The sequence below is a fragment of the Ursus americanus genome, chromosome 5 (assembly GCF_024610735.1).
Source record: "Ursus americanus isolate L20-20 chromosome 5, mUrsAme1.1.p, whole genome shotgun sequence".
Lineage (NCBI taxonomy): Eukaryota > Metazoa > Chordata > Mammalia > Carnivora > Ursidae > Ursus > Ursus americanus.
In genome coordinates, this window is record NC_142131.1 from 15,028,331 (window position 1) to 15,050,035 (window position 21,705).

Consider the following 21,705-nt stretch of genomic DNA (forward strand, 5'->3'; position numbering starts at 1 on the left):
TTTTGAGCTGATTTTCACATATGGTGTAAGATAAGGGTTAATTTCTTTCTTTTGCATGTGGATATCCAGTTTTAACAACACCATGTACTAAAGAGGCTGTCCTTTCCCTACTTAGTGTTCTTGGTGCCTTTACAGATTCGTTGACCTTGGGTTTCTTCTCTGATATATGGGTTTCTTTCTGGGCCTTTTATTTTGTTCCATTGGTTTTTGTATATGTTTTTATGTCAGTACCATACTGTTTTGATCACTGTAGCTTTGTAGCATAGTTTGAAATCAGGAAGTGTGATGCCCCCAGATTTGTTCTTTCTCAAGATTGTGCTAGTTATTTGGGGTCTTTTGTGGCTCCATATGATCCAGCAATAGCACTTCTGGAGATTTCTGCAAAGGAATTTAAGTCAAGATCTTGAAGAGATACCTGCATTCCCATATTTATTGTAGTATTCATAATCGCCAAGATACGGAAACAACCTAAATGCCCATTGATGGATGAATGGATAAAGGAAATTTATTGTATGTATACAATGGAATAACATTCTGCCTTTAAAAAAAAAAAAGAGGGAAAATCTTCTATTTGTGACAACATGTATAGACCTGGAGAACATTATGCTGAGTGAAATAAGCCAAACATAGAAAGACAAATACTGTATGATCTCACTTACATGTAGAATCTAAAATAGTCAAACTTATAGAAGCAGGGAATGGTGATTGCCAGGGGCAAGGGAGAGGGAAAAATGGGGAGGTAATGGTCAAAGTGTACAAAGTTTCAATTTTGCGGAATGAATAAATTCTGGAGATCTGCTGTATAGCATAATGCCTTCGGCTGACAATACTGTACCGTATACTTAAAATTCTCTAAGAGGGTAGATCTCTTATTAAGTATTCTTACCACAAACAAACAAACAAAATGATAATAAGAATAAAGGAGGTGGGAGGAAACTTTGGGAGGTGCTGGATATGTTGGCAGCCTTGATGGCGGTGATGGTTTCACAGATGTATACTTATCCTCAAACTCATCAAATTGTATATAAGTATTATAGCTTTTTACACATCAATCATACCTCAATAAAGTAGTTTAAACATAGCAACTAAGTGTGGAGCATGACACTTTAGGGAGGAGAAGGATATATTTGAAGTCCCCATAAAAATAAATATTAAGTTTGAAAAAAAATGTTTAAAATGACAAAGTTTGTTTTAGAGCTGTATATGTACCTGGCACTTCAGATATATCTTTCCTAATACATGTTAACATTTGGGGACTTAATAAACATTTTTAGAAAAATACCTTACAATAAAAAATTATATTTCTAGTATCTCTTTATAATCAGCCTACCAGTTTTCTTCTGGGAACCACTTCACTGAGCCTGAGGAGAGCTTACTCTCTAGGTCTTCTTCAGTTCTTGACATCCTTCTTTTAGAGAGTTGGAGGTGTCCTTGGAAGTTTCTGTGGTGGTTTGGAGCTTGCTTCTCCTCTCACGCTGCTGGCACCACCGTTCTCTCAGGGGCTCAGCTCAGACCTTCCGTGTGACTCATCCATCCATTTCTCTATCTCCCACATCTTGTCAGCTGACAAATTTAGTTGATTGAATCTCCTCAATATCTCTCAAATTCACTTTTTATTTCCATTACCACTGACCAGATCAGACCCTTGTGACTTAAACTCGACTGTTATAAAACCTTTTAAATAACTTGCATATCCACAGGATTTCCCTTCTGTCTTCTCTCCAATGGAAAGAAAAGTCCTGGTTTTGATTATTTCTGAAATCTAAGCACTTAGGCCAGAGCAGATAGGCAATAAATGTTTGCTAAACAAGGCCTGTACACTAGTTACAAGTGTACTACCATAGTTCCAGAAATGTATATTAAAGGGAGAGAACATTTTTTGCCCTACAAACTTGAAAATTAGTAATATCCTGTGTTAAGTAGGATATGGGAAATATGTGTCTTATATACTGCCAATAGTAGTGTGAACTATATATGCTTTTTTGGAAAAATTCATCCTATCAGTGAAATAAAAGTGCAGGTCCTTGTAGTGGCAAGTACCGAAATCAGCTCACATGTTCATCAATAGAGAAATAATTGAAGAAATTATGGTACCCCACACTGTGGAAAATGATGTACCTTGGAAAAAAAAACCTAGATAGATCCAGATGTATTGATTAGCAAAGTGCCCGTTCCATTTTTAAGTTAAATAAATTGTTAAATAATAGGCAAATATAGTACTATCTCTTTAAAAGATAAAAACTGAAAACTCAACCAAAGAACAGTAAACCTGTATGTGTATGTGTTTGTACAAGCCCTTCAAAAGTGTGGAAGGATATACCCTAAATTGTTAGAATTGGTAATGCCAAGGAGATGGGGCAAATCGACGTTTGAGGGAAGAGCAAGACAATCATTTCACCTCTGTTGTTCTGTTGTCTGGAGCCCTGATCCAAATTATGGGTAATAGAAATTAAAAGAAAAAGACAATTGGGAGATGGAATGGTGGTGGAATGGTGGTGGGAATGGAGTGGATGGGATTTGGCAAATTTTGCATGTGGTGGAGAGGAAATGAGGAAGTCAAGGAGAGCTCATTGATTTCTAGCCTGAGCCACTGCAGGAACAGTGCTGTCATACATAGGAACAGGGCTGCCATGAAAAGAAGTGGGATCTTTTTTATTGGTACCAGAGGAGAGATGGGAGTTTGGGTTATCTGTCAAAGTTGTGCTGCTTATTTTAAATGATAATTGTTCCTATAGGAAAGCTTCTTTCTTGGTCTTAAAACACGGGGGAAAAAAGCTGCTTTATAATTGTATTTCATATGAGCTGTAGGACTAGAAGAGCCAGACTGGCATCTAAATTTTTACCTTACCCATGCATATTATTCCAAAACAAAAGAATATTTCTTTTTGAATTGGAAGAAAAATTATAGGAATTTAAAATCATTTCAAGTGTGTAAAGAAAAGTCAGTTTTCCTGTTGTATTCAAAGTGACATAAAGTATAAAATATGACCTATACAATTTTTACTGTTTCTTTTGTGTTGTTTTAATATAGCTATTCCCCTCGCAAGTGTTTATTTAACTTAATGCCTGTAAATTAACAGCACATCGTTACTAAAGATATTCTATAAGGGTAGCACTGCAAAAATTTTTAGCTCTAGGAATAGCTTGTGCACTTTTATTCTACAGAAGGCAGCATTAGAAATTTAGCCCCACTGAGTATTTATTTCTTGCAAATACTGTCAAAATACTGGGTAAATTTATTTCTGTATAATTATATCATATTTTATGCTGGGATTGAAATAGAAGTGTGTAATCCATCAGTATAACCCTTTTGCATAGATAAATGAGTTAACACAGTTACCTGAATAAATCACTTTAATTTTCAGCTCACTTCTATGGAGATCAAATGCTCTTGCATACCTTTATTCTCCATTCATCACTGATTGTGTTTTTACTTCAGAGGTTATTCCTATGTAATCTTCCTTAGTTGAATTATGTGGGGCCATCCGTGGGGAATGTTTTTCATATTATATTTGTTATCTCGAATCTGAGTTAAAACAAGAATTCCTATAAGTGCCATGTTTTTATTTAGAGTAAAGAATTTCATGAATTTAAAAACCTTCAGAGAACTGGGTGATTATAGCATGGGAATGCATAAGATGATTCATCTTATTGACTAATTCTTCCAGTTTGAATGAAGCTATTTATGGTCCCCCACTGGAGGAAATAGGAAAGAGATAATAAATTTAATATTTTGTATATTTCTTGTTTTTCAGAAAATAAATACTGCTGGAACCAGTAATGCAGATGTCCCCTTGGCTGATCCCGGAATGTACCAATTGGACATCACATTAAGAAGGGGTCAAAGTTTAGCTGCCCGAGATCGAGGAGGTAAGAACATAAGAACACCATCACCTAGAAACTTATTCTATGTGTTTTTGACAAATTTTGTTTTCCTTATGGTTGCTTAAGTTAAAAAAAATCAATTTTAATATAATTTTTAGAAGGTTGGATTCAACAATATGGAGTAAAGCTTTATTTGACGCCTGTGACCATGGAAGAAGAGGTTATGATGCAAATTCAAAAACTCTGAACTGGTCCTGACCCAAACAGTATGGTCCCTACCGAACTGCTGACAAATTGGACCCTGCCTTATGTATTATCAGTGACATAACTGGTTAGTAGATGAGGCCCATATTTGGAGCCACATCAGAGGTAACCATATGGCAGACCTGAAATTCTTGTTGCTACAGAGATTCGCATAGTTGAATCTGCTGAAATTGCAGAATCCAGGACAAACATTTCACCAAAATTTTGATGATTCCTACCAGTGATTTTCTGAGGCTTGGTTGGACCTGGCAGTAGGCTCATGGTAGGTCTCAAAGGCCACGATGAAGAACAGACAAGGAAAATACTGTCTAGTTTCTGGATTCCAAATCTCAAGGCAGTCCCCTGGTGAACTAGCCTGGGCTACATTAGGGACTCCTTGAACCCACCTTAGAGACAGCCCAGGGATGGACCCTGGGTAGACTATGGAGCATCCTGCTCACACTGCAAAATACTAGCTATTCGGGGTGTGGAGACCTGAGGGCCCTGAGAACCCACAATTCCAATTCCAAAGGAAGCTGAATTTGAGTGTAACTCCTCCAACAAGGAGGGGGGGCCCTAGGCCTCTAACAGGTGTTAGACAACCTGAAATGTGCTCCTGACATCATGCAGTCCTTTTTTTTCTCTTCCAACCCTATTTGATATCCAGACTTAAGGTGTGGAAGGAACCAAATTAGGACTACAGTTTATAATTCTATCTCCTGTCTCTACAAGAATATAATAGAGAAAATAATTTAGTGTGATGCTGGATTTTTAAAGACTAGAAACCGTACAACTAACAGATTTAATTTTTGCGTAAAAATTAGTGAATGAAGGTATGATTGGAAATGTAGAATTTTAACACATTTAATTTTCAAAATTAACCATCTGGTGAAGTAGCCAAGGACAAATTTTCGTTGAATTGAACTGCTTGTCTCAAAAGCAATTACAATTAGATTAGAGAAAGAAAATAATTCTCTTGATATGGTATTATTCTGTTGTATGTACGTATACTACTTTTTTTAGTTTGAGGAGTATTCTTAATTACATTCTGTTGCATCATTTGATTTAAAACAGAATTGAATCAGCCATCAGGAGATCAAAATTTTAGTCCTAGATATGCCCTCCCAACAACATTAAATACATATGCACATAATTATTTAATACAATGTTGTTTGTAATTATAAAATGCCTATACATAGGTGAGGTGATTAAATAAAATATGGTACATCCACATGATGAAATATTATGCAGCTATAAAATAAAGAATAAGGAAAATCTCTAGGAATTGATATGAAAAGAGTTATAGGGGGGTTCCTGGGTGGCTCAGTCGATTAAGCATCTGACTCTTTATTTTGGCTCAGGTCATGATCTCGGGGTTGTGGGATTGAGCCCCTCATCAAGCTCCTCGCTCAGCAGGGGGTCAGCTTGAGATTGTCTCTGCAACCCCCTCTGCAACCCGCCCTCAAATAAATAAATAAATCTTTAAAAAGAAAAAAGGAAAGAGTTACAGGATATTATTAAGTACAAGGCAAAGTACAAAAGGTTATTGATAGTATGGAATGTAAGAAAGAAGGGAGTATAAGAAATCCTGCATTATCTGTTCATTCATTCAAAAAGAAATATTAGAAGTAAAATCCAGAAACTAATGAGATTAATAACATATATAATATACGTAAGAACAGGTATCAAGAATGAGTGATGGGAATGGGGTAAAAAGGATAAGGAGAAAGTGATTTTTCTCTGAGTAAATCTTGTGCAGTTCTAACCCTTTAATTACGGCAATATTTCAGAACCAACTAACTAAATAAATAAGTAAATATCAATTAGGGTGTAGGAGGAACCCAAAATTAATGGTAACTATAACCATACCTTAGGGGGATGAGGAATAAAAAAAACTTATCTAAGTGATCATGTAAAACAATATTTGGATTATACACCATAAAACTCAAGACAAAAAGCACTATACATGATATACTCTGGAGCATGACTATCAATTCTGAAACTACTTAATGTGTATACTGGGACTGAACAAATAAGCAAATGTATTGTGGATAATGAGAGCCAGTTTTTCCACTGTTGGAGAAAGAAGTTACAAAAACAGAACAAGGGAGAGCTGCAATGAAACTTCTGTTTTTAGAGAAGCATCAGTATGAACTAATGGTTTTTAACACATATACAGATAGAAATTAAAATGGATAAAGGTGTGTGTGGGGGGGTACGTGTGTGTGTATGTGTTTCCTACATCTATCTGCTGAGAGGGCCTAGAAACAATTGCAAATGTATAATGACAGAGTAGCAATTGACCCACGTTGGGTCCAGATTTTGGTTTCTAAATACAATTTTCCCAAGAAAAGTAAGCTGTGCTCCTAGCGAAATGGTTGATTGCAGATCTGGGCCAGGGAAAGTACAAGATAAGCCTGGAATAGTTTGCAGACCCAGACAGTAAGGAAGTAATAAAAAATTGATGGCATGATGTCAAAACAACATAGAAGCCAACTTAAAAGAGCTCCTAGTAATCAAAACTTGGACAATTTCAGTAACAAAATAAATGATGGTAATAATGAATTCTAATCCATTGAATAATATAAATACGAGTTCATGCTGCTAAGTAAATAACGGAATAAATAAATAAGTGGGGGAGAAGGTACAGTTTTTACTTTTGGTAGAATTCCAATGAACAAATGTAGAAGGGAAAATAAAAATAGAAAATCACCTTTTAACAAATAACACAGTAACATTTTGCAGGCAAAAATTATCAATAGATGCTAAAATTATATGTGCAAATTTATGATGAGAAATAGGATATTTCCATCACCCCAAAGTATTTTCTAACAGTATACGTATGAATTACAAAGGGGGAAATAGTAACTTTACAGTGGAGAAACTTGGAAGATACCACCTTACCCAAGTGTAATGAGAGACAGGTATCATGGACTTCCTGATAGGATGCACTGAGAAAGTCATATCATTTCTCTGACATTCTTGCCAAAAAATACACAAAGGCAATGTGATCATGAGAAAACATCAGACATACTCTGACAATATATGATGCTAGTTATCTGACCTCAGTAGCAGCTGCCCTGCGGACACGGGGCACATGAACTCGTCCCACCGTTCCATGTCTCCACAGTTGTCAGTCTGGATGGCACTGTCAACACACACTGTCTTTCCGATGGTTGCCAATTACTCTCTACATTTGTCTCTGTCACAAAAAGGAATTTTTTGAAGTAGAACAAGAGGGCCATATTCTTAAGAAAAATGGGAAAAAAATGTTTTGTGGAAGTGAGGAATATCCACATGTGTTTAAAATGCAAACTCCAATCCAGCTTCACTGTTTTACTTACTTGGCCTGACATTTATGAGGTTTTTATTGAGTTGATATAAGAGGAGATATTTAAACAAAGGAAACAACCTGAGTTAAGTATCAGTTTGATTAAAATTTATTTTAGACCCACCTGTGAATGACAGATGTGTTAAGTATATGATTGGATAGGTCGTATTGGGTGACTTTACCCTTGTGAATTTATATAAGTAGAGGATAGTTAAATGGAGAAGGATCATTGGAAATGAGCTTGAAACACTGAAGGCATGTGGGAGTATAGTTTTGAGGGCCTCAACTGCGATTATGGTGGGGGAAATGGAGGAAAGGAAAATATGAGAGGCACTTGAGGGGAATGTCTGGTAGCATCATGGATGAGGAAGCTCAAAAGAATTATTGAGATTTAAGGGTCATGGTACCTGGGAGCCATGTGGCTTTTGGAAAAAGGTGAATGTCATCAAAAATATTTTCATAACTATTAAAACTAGCAGAAATTGACTTTTATCATTTATTACATTGATGCCCTTACCTACAGCCCAGCAAAACCAAAATGCCTATGCCCCCTCTGTTGCATATCACCCTGGCATGGAATAGTGGAACGGGAAAACACTTCACCATCACCTCCATCGCTAGAATGTTGTTTGAACTTTTCATCTCCGGAATCTTCCTTCATACCTAATGGGCATGGAGTTGGGCTCAGCAGTCAGAACTGGCTGTCATTCTTCCATTTTTATAAACTTTTTTGCAGAAAAACAAGTAGATGACTTCTTGCAGTGCTACTGCCTCTTGCTAAGTTTCATTGTGTCTGCTTTAAGCAGCCTGATGAACTAGAAACACATGATCTTGAAGGGTCTGATGCACATAATTTCAAAGCCAAGTTCAACATGTTATTAGCTATGTGATTTAGAGTGATATGTATAATATCTCTGCTGCAATCATAGGGCTCCAGAGTTAGCAAATAAAAATACAGATGCTCATTAAATGTGAATTTCAGATAAATGACACATTATTTTTTAGTATAAATATACTTCATCTAATCCACAGTATAATGAATATAGATAATAATATTGGACTATAACTATATAATAAGGATTGCTACACTGGCAACATACGACAATTTATAAATTTATCAGAGTAATATGCTGAACTCCTCAAATTTACACAATATTACGTGCCAACTTTATTTAATAAAAAATAAATACAAAAATTTGTCAAATAAGTAAATATATTTCATGTAATATTTAAGACATACTTTACTAAAATGTTATGTATTGTTTATCTGAAATTTCAGTTTAACTGAGTTCCTTTCTGGCAGCCCTGTGACAATCATCATGTCTTGTTATTATTAGAAATATGCCATTTATATTTTAGTTGGATCGGGTTTTTCAGGACCATATTATAATCTACCACATTTGAATGTAATGTCTTGACATGATTCTTTGCATTGTTAGTAAAATAAGAGCAATCTGTGTATTGATGTCTAGTGATAGCAATTACCTATAATTTGATTTCTTGTAATTTGCACCATGGAAGACGTATTAATTTTCTAGAGCTACTTTAACAAATCAGTATAAACTTGGTGGCTTAAAAAAACAGAAATTTATTATCTCACAGATCTGGAGTCAGGAGTCAAACTATCAAAGGTGTGGTAGGGGCACACTCCCTCCAAAGATTCTTGGGAAGAGCTCTTTCCTGCCTCCTCTAGTTTCTGTTGATTCCAGACGATTCCTTGGCTTATGGCAGCATCACTCTGACTTCTGCTTCCATCCTCACAGGGCATTTCCCTCCATGTCTCCAAGTCTCCAGTTTCTACCTCTTTCTCTCGTAAGGACAGTCATTGGATTTCAGGTCCACCCTAAATCCAGGATGATCTCATTTCAAGATTCATACCTGAGGTACATCTGCAAAGACTGTTTCCAAATTAGGTCACATTCACAGGCACAGAGTTGGAACTTAGACATATCTTTGGGAGAACCCAAGTCATTCCACTGGAGAAGACAACTGATTCTCTTCAAATAGTAGGAACAAATTTAAATAATCAAAAAAGTGAGCCATATTTTATGTCATCTAAAGAAGGTCTTAGAACTAAAGTAAACTATGGCATATAGCATTTGAATGAGGCATTAGATCATCTGCAGAAAAAAAATGTGATCCATGTGAACTTGTTTATTGTGACTCTAACAATGTTAGACGTCCCTACACTGAGTAGAGTTAGAGAATTCCAGTCACTCTACTCTGTGAGTCTGATGTGTCACCGCCAAGGAGTTTCCAATTGCTCTGAGAACAGTGTTTTCAGGTAGGAGTCAGAATTCTAGAAACCTGGGAATGGGAAAGGATCTAGAAGGTTTTCCCCTGCAAGCTTCACTTTTCTCACAGTTTAGTGAAACCTCACTAACTGAGACCATTATCAGTTATCAGACAGCCAGATCTGAGGAAATGATTGGAAAGCATTTTTTTTTCCAAAATAAATTCAATTTTATAAAACTGAAACATATTTTGTATTCTTAGTATAAACAAGCCCTTTTCAAGTTGGAGGGCCTGCCAGCAATTTTGTCATTAGATGTAATTTATGAGAATTTTAAAGAAAGTTATTCTCTGAGTGTGAATTATGCCTCAGGGACGATGTTTGGTGTTTACATATATTTCCTCTAATCTTCACAGGGTTGGCTACAAGGGCAGCTGCTACCCCAACACGTTCACTCACCTTTTGGTGTTCAGGATCTTCTGGTTTTGACCCTTAAGAATTTCTTCTATGGTAGAATGGCCGTATATCCTGGTTTACCTGGGACAAGTTTTTTTTTTTAAACCGTTAACTGTCATAATTGTTAATAGTGGTTCATTTCACTCTCAAAATGGTCCCCATTCTAGAGACGTACTATATATACTGATGCTTTCTAGAAAAAATTCTGGTCCCATTAAAGTTGATCAGAAAATTAAGCACTGTGAGCGTTCCTTTTTTCCCAGAAGGAGAATGCAATTTGTATCATCAGAGGAAGGTTTATCTCTGAGCAGGTTTGAAATACTTTTTTTGGCAGCTCCTTCTTTAGATTCATAGTCTTCAATGAGCTATTTTGATCAAGAAAAGGCCTGTCATGTTACCTTTTTGTGCTAAGATGGTGAATTAGTCAATTTTTTTTTTTTTACATTTCTTACAAAAGGTGGAATCAGGTATAGCTTGTTTTACCCAATATAGGCACAATCATATTATATACCTGTTAAATGTCATTCCTTTCACCAGTTTCCTACCATTGGGGAATTTTTAAAAAAATGACATGACTCAGAGTTTTAATAACAACTATTTCACATAGTCTATGATCTGAAGTTAAGCTTTATGTGTGTGTGTGTGTGTGTGTGTGTGTGTGTGTGTGTGTGTATTTAAAAAACTGAACATTTTCTGTATTTATATATAAACACATATATACACACACAGGCACATATATACATACATATTATACTATACATCTATAAGCTTCTGCAGAATATATATATATTCTGTTCTGTTTTTCCTATTTTATTTTCACAGGTGCAGAAAACATCATTCATTGACAAAGATTCCCTTGCTACATGTTAATATCACTAAAGCCATACAATTACTAAACCCTGAGAATGAACTTCTACCTGAGATTCTGTAAATGACTCTAAGACTGCACCATTGTCCTAGAAAGCTTTCTGCACTGGTCTTAACACTTCATTTATTCTGAGCCAGAGCAAAGGGTTCAGTAGCTCTTCTCCAGGCTGTCTGCAGTGCTGCATACATCAGGGTATTTCCTTCCTCAAGATTCCCAAGGTTGGACAAGAGGTGACGTTCTTTACCAAATGAAAATCTGAAACTCTTTAAGCCACACAGCAACTACAGCACCCATCTCCAAAAAGAGTCTGAAGGTGATGTTTCCATATATGGAATACAGTCAGATCACACCTAGCTAAATAATATTTACTTTTAAATGTGCTATTTCTTATATTATTATGGCTACAGACTTACTTTGCTTAATTAGATTTAGATAAGAAGAAGGACCAACTTTTATTGAACCTTTGCAAATAACTGCATGCCATGCAAAGTAAAAGGACCCAGGAAAGGCAGTGTTGTTCTCAGGAGTGTATCAACAAGGTCAATCAATGTGCATCATATTTCCTTCAGAATCTGCACAGACTTTGCCAATCGTGGATTTTTGGGAAATATGTTTTGATTTTCTATAGATGAATTTGACTTAGAATAAACATAGTTTAATTCAGCATCTGTTAACAAAAGATGATCTTAAGCTTAGGCCATTTTAAAAGTGCATCTCTGAGTTCCATTTATTAGACATTGTCCTCAATTCACCAGAGGTTAATTAGCTCATATTCTTGATTTTCCATATTTAGACTTCTTACAAATTATGTTTCTTCTTGACATAAGCATAAAGGAAATTTTATGTGTTCCCGCATTTTGATGTATTGTGCCCATAGAGAGAAATAGCCTCAGGAATTTAGTTATATATTCCCTGAAATTGGATTGTATGAAATACACAAAATTATCCTTTCCACAAATTTTGAAATGTCAAATTGGCACAGCAGCCCAATTAAGAATGAGCTTACATTTTGGGTACAACTCTTTGGTATAGCCAAACCTTACAAAGTTATAGGCCCATTGATTAAGATTATTTTAAAAGAGGACATTCATTCTAATTAGCACTGATTCAATCTTCTAAATGTGGGGTTGAGAGGAAGAGACTAAAGGAGCTTTCTCATGTGCTTATTATAGAGTAAGCCATTAAAAACAATTCCAATATTTAGAGCAATATTTAAAGCAGTGTCTGTTCACTTTCCCAAGATCCTATTTCTACTGCTGCTAATCTTGGTAACCTACTTGGTAATCTACTTTCACAAAATCATTTGTCTTTGGAGCAAAACAGTTCTGGAAATCCCAACTTCCAAGTCCCCTGGCACAGCTGATGAGGTATTTACTCCTGGTGGCAGTGTCAGCATACTTTTAGAAACCTGTACCCATGGGCTGATTCTTAGCAGCCTCAACAATCATTTCCAGCAAGGTCTGGGACTTACTGTGTGATTTTTCCAGAAGACACAGTGTCTTGTCTTTAGCTTACAGTAGGGACTGTGAGGCAAGCATGAGGGAGAACAGAGGTGACCCGTTGATGACATACTGAATGCTTGGGATAAGTTATTATAGAAACCAATCATCTTTGTGTGGAAGACAGTAGAGTCTCCTCCTGGAAGGGATGACATAAGCAATTGGGGATAACTATAATTTAGGTGACAATTACCCTAAGGAGAAAAATGTATTACGGACAATGAAGACATTGGCAAATCTCCAAAGCCTTAAAATTGGTGCAGTAGTGTGTACGCCAAAATCATCTCCAAGTGATAAAATCATTTTAAAACTACAAATCTTCCTGGAAGTCAATTTATTGCCATCCATTGTGTCATGGGCATGACTATGAACATGCTTCCCCTTACCCCAACAGGGCATGTAATAGCAAGTCAAAAAATAATACTTTAAAGATGGCCTTGGCTAAGTTAAGTTTTCTTTTTGTTTTGAAAGCTTTTCCCTGTCCCAAAAAACAATATCCCATGCCCAGTATGACCCTTAGGTTCAACTGAACGTCAGCCTCACAAGACTATCCAAGGCCATACTTGACACCTCTTCAGGAAGATACAGGTCAGGGACCACAACTCAACAACAGGATAGCATCAGCTATCTCTTGTTGCAGTCCATGCAACAACCCCCACAGCCATCTGGGAGTTGTCTTCCTTGGCTCTGCAGGTAACACAGTGCAGGTGGAAGAAGACAAGATCACACTGAGCAGGCGTGAGAATCACTCTGGTATGAATGCCTCATTTCTCACAGGAGCACCAGTATCTCTTATTATAACTACTTCATAGATGTAGCTTTTTTTTCTTTTTAAGATTTTATTTACTTATTTGAAAGAGAGAGCAGGAGCCCGGGCGGGGTAGAGGGTGCTGGGCAGAGGGAGAAGGACAAGCAGACTTCCCGCTGAGCAGGGAGCCCAACTCGGGGCTCGATCCCAGGACTCTGGGATCATGACCTGAGGCAGACACTTAACCAACTGTGCCACCCAGGTGCCCCATAGATGTAGGTTTTATGGACTTGTCCAGTTACAAGAATTGTTACACTCGGGGAATCCAAAAGATACAGCTTCCTGTCACATGTTTCTACTTCTCCCATGCCAGATGAAATGTACCAAGTAGATCATTTTTACCATTTGCTGCCTAGCAACATAATTGACATATTCTCTATTCAGTTTAACAGAGAAATAGAGGAACTGAAGGTCATATTCTCAACAAGAGGGAGCAAGCATTGAGAAAATTAAGAAAATACGGGGTATTCCAGTTGAGCCTAATTGTATCAGACAGTCCCTCCTTGCTCGTAAGTGCCACAGGAAGGGGTTCAAGGCGAGGTGGCGAGGTGATTCCAGCCTTTGGAGCTACCTCGGAGCTGTTTAGGAAGCACCAGAGTCAGTATAAAAACACCTTGACAGTTTCATTAGTCTGAATTTAAGACCTGACCCTGGAGAACAGCAAAGTCAAAAGAATCTTTGGACAGGCACACAAGTACTCAGAAAGGTTGAGAAGTAGCTATGGCCTCGCCTGTGTTATTAACCAAAGTAACAGCACCTTACAGCAACCATAACAACAAAGGCAGAACAACAAATCGGGTAGCTGTTTTATGTGGTCTAAACATGATAACCCCTTACTACTCTTTCTGCTTATTTTTTTTATAAACAATTGACCATGGTCATAAAATACTCAAAATCAGAGTAAAAGCGGACCCTTTTTGAGAGGATGTGTTCAGTTTGGGTGAGGCCAAACCTTCCATCCATCCAGAAAATCAATCATGTTTTACTACCTTGTGTTGAGAACAGTGACCAGTTTTTCTTCTGAATTACCAGTCCTCTCTTATACAAAGCTCTTTCACCAAGAATTGTATTTAATTTTTTTCCAAATTACATTTATTGAGATATAATTTACACAGAGTAAACTTCCAGTTTGATGACTTTGAAGCAGAAAACTACAGTCGTAACTAGCACCAAAACAAAAATATAGAACATGTCCATCACCTCAGTTCCCTTATGAGCTTTTGTGGTTAATTTTCTCCTTATACTTCTGGCAACAACTGATCTGATATCTGTAAAAAACAATTTCAAATTTCCTTAATATGTGTGTATCTTAAATATACATGCAGATATATGAAATGACAGGTGATACATTTTAGAGATTGAATATAATTAATTTTGTAAAGCATAAGACACTGGTTTTACTGCATTGATGTTATCCTTATAATTTGAATGCTATTTACATTTCAAATATATTTACATGCTGACAAAATATGTAAATAAAAACTACTCGGTGACCCTGGTGGAAACTATGGACTTTAAGTGATAATGATATGTCAGTGTAGATTCACTGATACGAATGTACCGCTGTAATGGAAGATGTTGATAGTGAGGGAAGCTATTCATGTGTGGGGAATAAAGAGTATAAAGAACTCTCTGTACTTTCCAGTCAACTTTGCTATGAAACTAAAGCTTCTCTAAAAATCAGTCTATTAAAAAGAAAAAAAAAAAACACAACACTGTTCTGTGGAGATCAGGTATCTTTGCTCTGTCTCCATTTTAATTTAGCTTAACTATATAAAATAATACAACTATGGTTGATATTAAAAACTTAATGGAACCATAAAATTTTATTCAAGGAAAAATCCAAATCCAAAAGCATGCAGCATTGTCCAAAGTTTAAAACAACTATACTTTAATCACTAATTACTAAGGAAATGCAAATCAAAACCGCAATGAGATATTGCCTTACCCCTGTCAGAATGGCAACAGTCAAAAAGATAAGAAATAAATGTTGGCAAGGATGTAGAGAAAAAGGAACCCTTACACACGGTTGGCGGGAATATAAATTGGTGTGGCTACTATGAAAAATAGTATGAAGTTTCCTCAAAAAATGAAAAAATAGAACTACCATATGATGCAATAATTTCACTACTGGGTACTTCCTTGAAGAAAATGAAAACACTAATCCAAAAAGATATATGCATCCCTATATTTATTCAGCATTATTTACAGTGGCCAAGATATGGAAGTAAATAGATGAATGAACGGGTGGTATGTGAGTGTGTATGTATATGTGTACATTATATGTATGTGTATATATAATGAAATACTACTTAGCCATAAAAAAAGAATGAGATCTTGTCATTTGTGACATGGATGGACCAAGAGGATATTATGCTAAATCAGACAGAGAAAGACAAATACCTTGTGATTTCACTTATACGTGGAATCTAAAAAACAAAACAAAGAGACAAACAGTTGCTTAAATACAGAGAACAAACTGGTGGTTCCCAGAGGGGAGGTGTGCGGGAAAATGGGAGAAATAGATAAGGGAAATTAAGAAGTAACAACTTCCAGTTATAAAATAAATAATCCATGGAGATGAAAAGTACAGCATAGTGAATTTATCAATAATATTGTAATAACATTGTTTGGTGACAGGTGGTGACTACGCTTACGATGACCACTGAACAATAGAATCATTGGATCAATACGGTGTTACACCTGAAGCTAATATAACACTCTGTGTTCATTATACTTCAATAACTAACTAACTAACTAACTGACTAACTAACCCAGAACGTAATACAAGAAAACAAGGAGATAGAAATTCCGCAGCTGGGATTGAGAGACGTGGGAAAAGAATAATAAATCTAATTTATGAATTTCCATGAGAATAGAGGAGAAGAAATAGTTGCTGAGTTAATGGATGATAATTTTTCAGTTCCGACAAAGGATATAAATCCATAAGTACCCAAAACATGACTTACAGCAAGCTCAGTAAATACCAGAACTCTAGATCTGGATACATTATAGTAAAACTCCAGAACACAAAGGCAAAAATATTTTAAGAGCAGCTTAAGAGAAAAAAAGATCTATACATGAATGACAATTTGACTGCAGTTTTCACAACAAGGACTCGGGTTAGAAAACATAGTTATCAATAATCCCTTGAAGGGCTGAAAGAACCTATCAATCTGGAATTAGAAAATAATTGTCCACTTCGAGTTATCTATCTAGCAAAATAATCTTCCAAGATTGATGGCAGAATAAAGCTATTTTGAAATGAGTATCTGAGAGGATTTGCCATTGCCGAGCTTCACCAAAAGAGCTTCTAAAAAATGACCTCAGGAAGAGGAATCTCAGCCGTGAGGGCTAGAGAGGAACAGTGAGCAAAGGAGTCGGTAAACTTACAGGTATCATAAATAAGCATTGTTTACATGAAGTAAAAATTGTTATAATGTCTTGTGTGATTTGTAGAGGACTAAATGAAAATACTGGGTGACAACTTATGAGTCAGGAGTGGAGGGTTTGGAAATATTCTACAACAGGATGTAATGAGCACCGGGTGTTATATAAGACTGATGAATCACTGAACTCTGCCGCTGAAACTAATAATACACTTATGTTAATTAATTTAAATTAAAAAATGGAAAGAGAAAAGATATTCTACAGACTGTATTACTCAGCAGGGGAGCAGGTATGAACTTCAGAATTGTTGATGTAAGGAGGCATGTTAAACTTGTCAAGAATAACTAGTAAACGAATGGAAATAGAGGGTAGACTTGGGGCACCTGGGTGGCTCAGTCATTAAGCATCTGCCTTCAGCTCAGGTCATGATCCCAGGGTCCTGGGATCGAGCCCTGCATGGGGCTCCCCACTCGGCGGGGAGTCCGCTTCTCCTCTGCCCCTCTCCCCTGCTTGTGCTCTTTCTCTCTCTCTCTCTCTCAAATAAATAAATCTTTAAAAAAAATGTAGACCTTAAAAATTTGCAGAGAGGTAAAATGAAATTTAAAAAATACAAGGACAAAAAACCCCATATTTTTAAAAATGAAGATACTACTTATTCTAATTCAGTTTAATTGCATACATATTTATATCCAGTCTTAAATTTTAGTGATAATTTACCTGTTCTGTAAGACAAGTATACAAATTTTCCAGTTAATTAGACCTCCTATTATAAAATCAATCTCATTTACATGAACAAAGTGTTATGTTATATATCTCTCTCTGATATAGACAAAGAGAACACATTTAGCTGTCTTTTTAGCCTAATTTAACAAATAATTTGTCGTTCAAGTATTTTTGGTGATCAAGCAAATTAAGAATTCTGAGTTAAGTCAACTTAAAGAACTTTTTTTATAACTGCTTAATATTTATTTACCCAGTAATTCCAACTATCTTTAACTCTTGGTTTAAAATCTTAAAAGACAAAAAGTTTTCTTAATTAAGGCTGTGCCATTAACGTACTTTTTTGTTCTTTACTTTATCTTAGTGACCAAGACACCCATGAACTAAAACTCTGCCATACCCTTTGAGCACTTTTTTTCTTCCATTTATGTGGAGCAAGGTTTTGAGACTCTTTATTATAAATTTACGTGCATCTGTGAATCTCAAAACCAATCAAAATATGAGCTCTATTAAATTTGTCATACTGACTGTACAATCTTGTTAATTTCCCTCTGAAGGCAGGCAAAGGTACCTTCTCCAAAAAAAAAGTATATGTGTGTGTGTGTGTGTGTGTGTGTGTGTGTGTGTGTGTGTTAACATTGTTTAGGGGATAGCTCTTTTGCCCTTGGGATAAAGTTATCTTGCTCAATTGTTTGTTCAGTCTTTTTAAAATTAGAAATATTTCTGGGGCACCTGAGTGGCTCAGTCAGCTGAGCATCTGAGTCTTGGTTTCAGCTCTAGTTCAGCCAAAAGGCGTTGGTGAGTGAGTATTCGCTCACCCTAGAGTTTCTTTCTGGGGGTTTTGGTCACTCTTCAGTGAGACCAGACAACCACATGGAACTCCTCAAATACAAAACAAAGACCACAGAATTCCCCAGGTCTGAAATATTCTCTAGAAATCTGTGAAACCGTTCTGAGCTTCCCTTCCTGAAACCCCTGAGGTACCCTAGATACCAAACTATCCCTTCAGTCTCTCTCAGGCCTTCAGGACCATTTCACTTTTCCCAGGCCTCATGTTAGATGGCAAGATGCCATAAAACCACCGAACAAGAGTCCTTTCAAATGGCCCTTAGACTTTGACAGGAGAGAACTCTGAACACGAGCTGGAATTGTCACATCTTTGAAAAATCTAGTATTTTGTCGCCCTTAAAGAGCATGGTCAGGGAAGCACAAAGGCTGATGTCTGCTGACTTTGAAGTCCCTATGAGGCAGATTATCTCTGGTGTAGAGGCTGCTTTTAGGCAACCATCTCGAGTGATGGAAGACTGAGTAAGGTAGAGTGACCCACAGTGACCACCTGGCTGAATGCAAACAGGCCATTAGAATGACCCATCTTGAAATAGTCATGATCCCTAGCCGACCAATGGACACAGGTATCAAAAAAAGGAAAATTCCATACGTTCCCATACCTCCTCACCTTCCCCCTTAACTACAGCTGTCCACCACTGTCTCCTCACAGACAGTCTCTCCTCCGCTGTCCTGCCTATTGCTCCCTTGCGGTATATTCGATAAACTTCTATCTCTTTTGTTCTGCCTCAGGTGAATTTTCTCACCGTCTGCACTGCTGGTCTCCACCCCATTGGGTCGCCCCACACGTGGGTCCTCCAAGAACTGTAGAAAGAAAATATTTCAATTTAGTTATGAATACATATTAGAAATATCTCACTTTTTTTTTTTTTGGCAGTTAAAAGTCTCTCTCCAGGCCATAGCAAAGATTCACTCCTAAGAACGTTTATTGGCAAGTTTTCAGCATTTATCTTTATTTTATTCTAAGAGCAAACACAAGGTTTCTAGATCAAAGATCAGACAATATTCCTTATAGTATTGGCTTCCCGTGCTTCACTCTCTGCCTTCAGAGAGATGCCATGAGAACAAATGTCAGCGGTGTTTTCAGGGTCTCTGTACTGTGCAGAAGAACCCGAAATTACACAACTGGGGAGTTTTGTAAACACGGGCACAGCAGCCCTCCTCCCCACTTAAGAGAGAAAAGCAGCGGATCTTTCTGAAGGAAACAGATCCTCTCTTGAGAAAGAGAAGACTCCTAGATCTTTACAACCGTTTCAAATGTAAACTCATGGCTCTAAGTCTATCAAGCAAGTCCTACTGTATGAAAGGAAAGTGGCTCTGGGGAAAAGCAGACTTTCTCTATCTTTATAGCTTCTACTTGTATTTCATCGTTCATTATGCCCCTGTTACTTATCTCACCTTTGTGTTAAGCATGGAATTTGCCCATTGTGAGTATGTGTAGATGTTCTGCTATTAAGGTCTAAACTGAAACGATCTTTGCAGTTGAAGAATGACCAATTTGTCACTCACAAACATCTTTCAAATGCAGACTGATGAGTGGTCTTAAGTTTTAAAGGATTACGGTTTTGTAACAAATGTGCCAAGAGACATTGACTACAGAATTGTGTATTCAGCATTTTCTAAATTTTCTAGTGTTTTGAGAACTTATTACCTATTGAAAGAAGTTATCAGAGAGTAATTCCTAGTTAAATTTAGAAAAGAATGAACAAAGCTTTCTTCTTTATTAAAGAAAATGTGAGTATAAATTATAAGAATAAAATGCTTTTCCAAAAAGTACATTCAAGTGTAAAAGTTCTCAAACTTTAGTCAGTTATTTTAAATAACATCTTACTAGCAGTCTGTCATAGAAGAAAAGACCGTGTTTTTTAGGTTAGGTTATGTCGAAGCAGAGCCTGAGACACAGATTTGAGTTCCTTTGGGGGATAACCCTACGAAGCAGTGGTAGGGGTGACAATAACACAGGGAAGGGAAGGAGGTCAGTACAGGGTGAGTGAAAAATCGGGTTACCTCTGGGACCTCTGAGACATGGTATAGAATGTCCCCAGCAAGTCCTGATGAGTAACCAAGAAGATGGACTATTCATTTAATAGTTTCCATTTGCCATTTGCTGAGGTCTGCTCTCCGGGGGTGTATCATCATGGTCTGGGCCGTGGATGCATGAAGCACGCTTCTGTGACTGCAGAAAGTCACAAGTGCTTGAGGAAGGAATGGAGGGAGAAAGTCTTTGGTGTGTAGGAAAGCTGAGAGTGCAGACAGGGTACGGCTGGACAGTGGCATACGGTGGGCATCAGAAAGACAGAAGTGGGTCACTGAAAAGCTAAGCCTTATATGTAAAATATGGTAACAAGAGCATCTGCCTCCTAGGCTTGTTCTAATAGGATTCTACATATAATGTTTTAGAGCAAGATACAAAGTAAGCCCTCTGATCATCTACAAGGCATAACTCCGAGATATTGTGGGTTTGGTTTCACTGCAATAAAGTGAATATTGCAATAAAGAGAGTTAAAAGGATTTTTTGGTTTCCCAGCACATATAAAAGTTTTGTTTACACTATGTTGCAGTCCATTAAGTGTGCAATAGCATTATGTCTAAACAGACAACAATGTGTACACCTTAATTTAAAGATAGTTTATTGCTAGGGGTGCCTGGGTGGCTCAGTATTTCCAACATCCAACTCTTGGTTTTGGCTCAGGTTAGGATATCAGGGTCATGAAATTGAGCTCAGCTATGGGCTCCATGCTGGGAATGCTGCCTGCTTAAGATTCTCTCTCTGCCTCTCTTCCCTGCCCCCCCAACTCACATTCTCACTCGCTCGCTCTCAAAAAAAAAAAAAAAAAGGTTATTGCTAAAAAATGCTAACCATCATCTGAGCTTTCAGCTAGTTGCAATCTTTTTGCTGGGTCAGGTTCTTGTGTCCATGTTGATGGCTGCTACTGATCAGGGTGGTGGTTGCTGAGGATTGGGATGCTTGTGGTAATTTCTTAAGATAACAGTGACATTTGCCACATCGACTGACTCTTTCTTTCACAAATAATTTCTCTGTAGCTGTTTGATAACATTTTATTCACAGTAGAACTTCTTTTAAAATTGGAGTCAATTCTCTCAAACCCTGAAGCAGCTTCATCAGCTAAGTTTCTGTCATTTTCTGTATCCCTTGTTGTCATTCCAGCAGTCTTCACAGCATCTTCACCAGGAGCAAATTCCATCCCAAGAAACCACTTTCTTTGCTCATCCTTAAGAAGCAACTCTTCATCTCGTAGTTTGATCATGAGATTGCAACAATTCAGTCACATCTTCAGGCTCCACCTCTAATTCTAGTTCTCTTGCTGTTTCCACAACATCTGCAGTGACTTCCTCCACTGAAGTCTTGAAGAACTCCTTTAAATCCAGGAGCATTGAAATCAACTTCTTCCAAACTCCTATTCATGTTGAGTTTTTAGCTCCTTCCCATGAATCACAAATGTTTTTAATGGCATTTAGCACGAT

The 21,705-nt window shown here is 37.0% G+C and overlaps 1 protein-coding gene across 11 annotated transcripts in view; it reads left to right on the forward strand.

The window, feature by feature from the left end:
* Window positions 1-21,705, forward strand: part of MCTP1 (multiple C2 and transmembrane domain containing 1) — a 501,045-nt gene that overhangs the window by 219,660 nt on the left and 259,680 nt on the right. For all 11 annotated transcript variants that reach the window (XM_045796258.2, XM_045796260.2, XM_045796261.2 and 8 more), the window contains exon 2: window positions 3,756-3,870. In XM_045796258.2, the coding sequence (XP_045652214.2) occupies window positions 3,756-3,870 (115 nt within the window). The remainder of the gene's footprint in view (window positions 1-3,755; window positions 3,871-21,705) is intronic.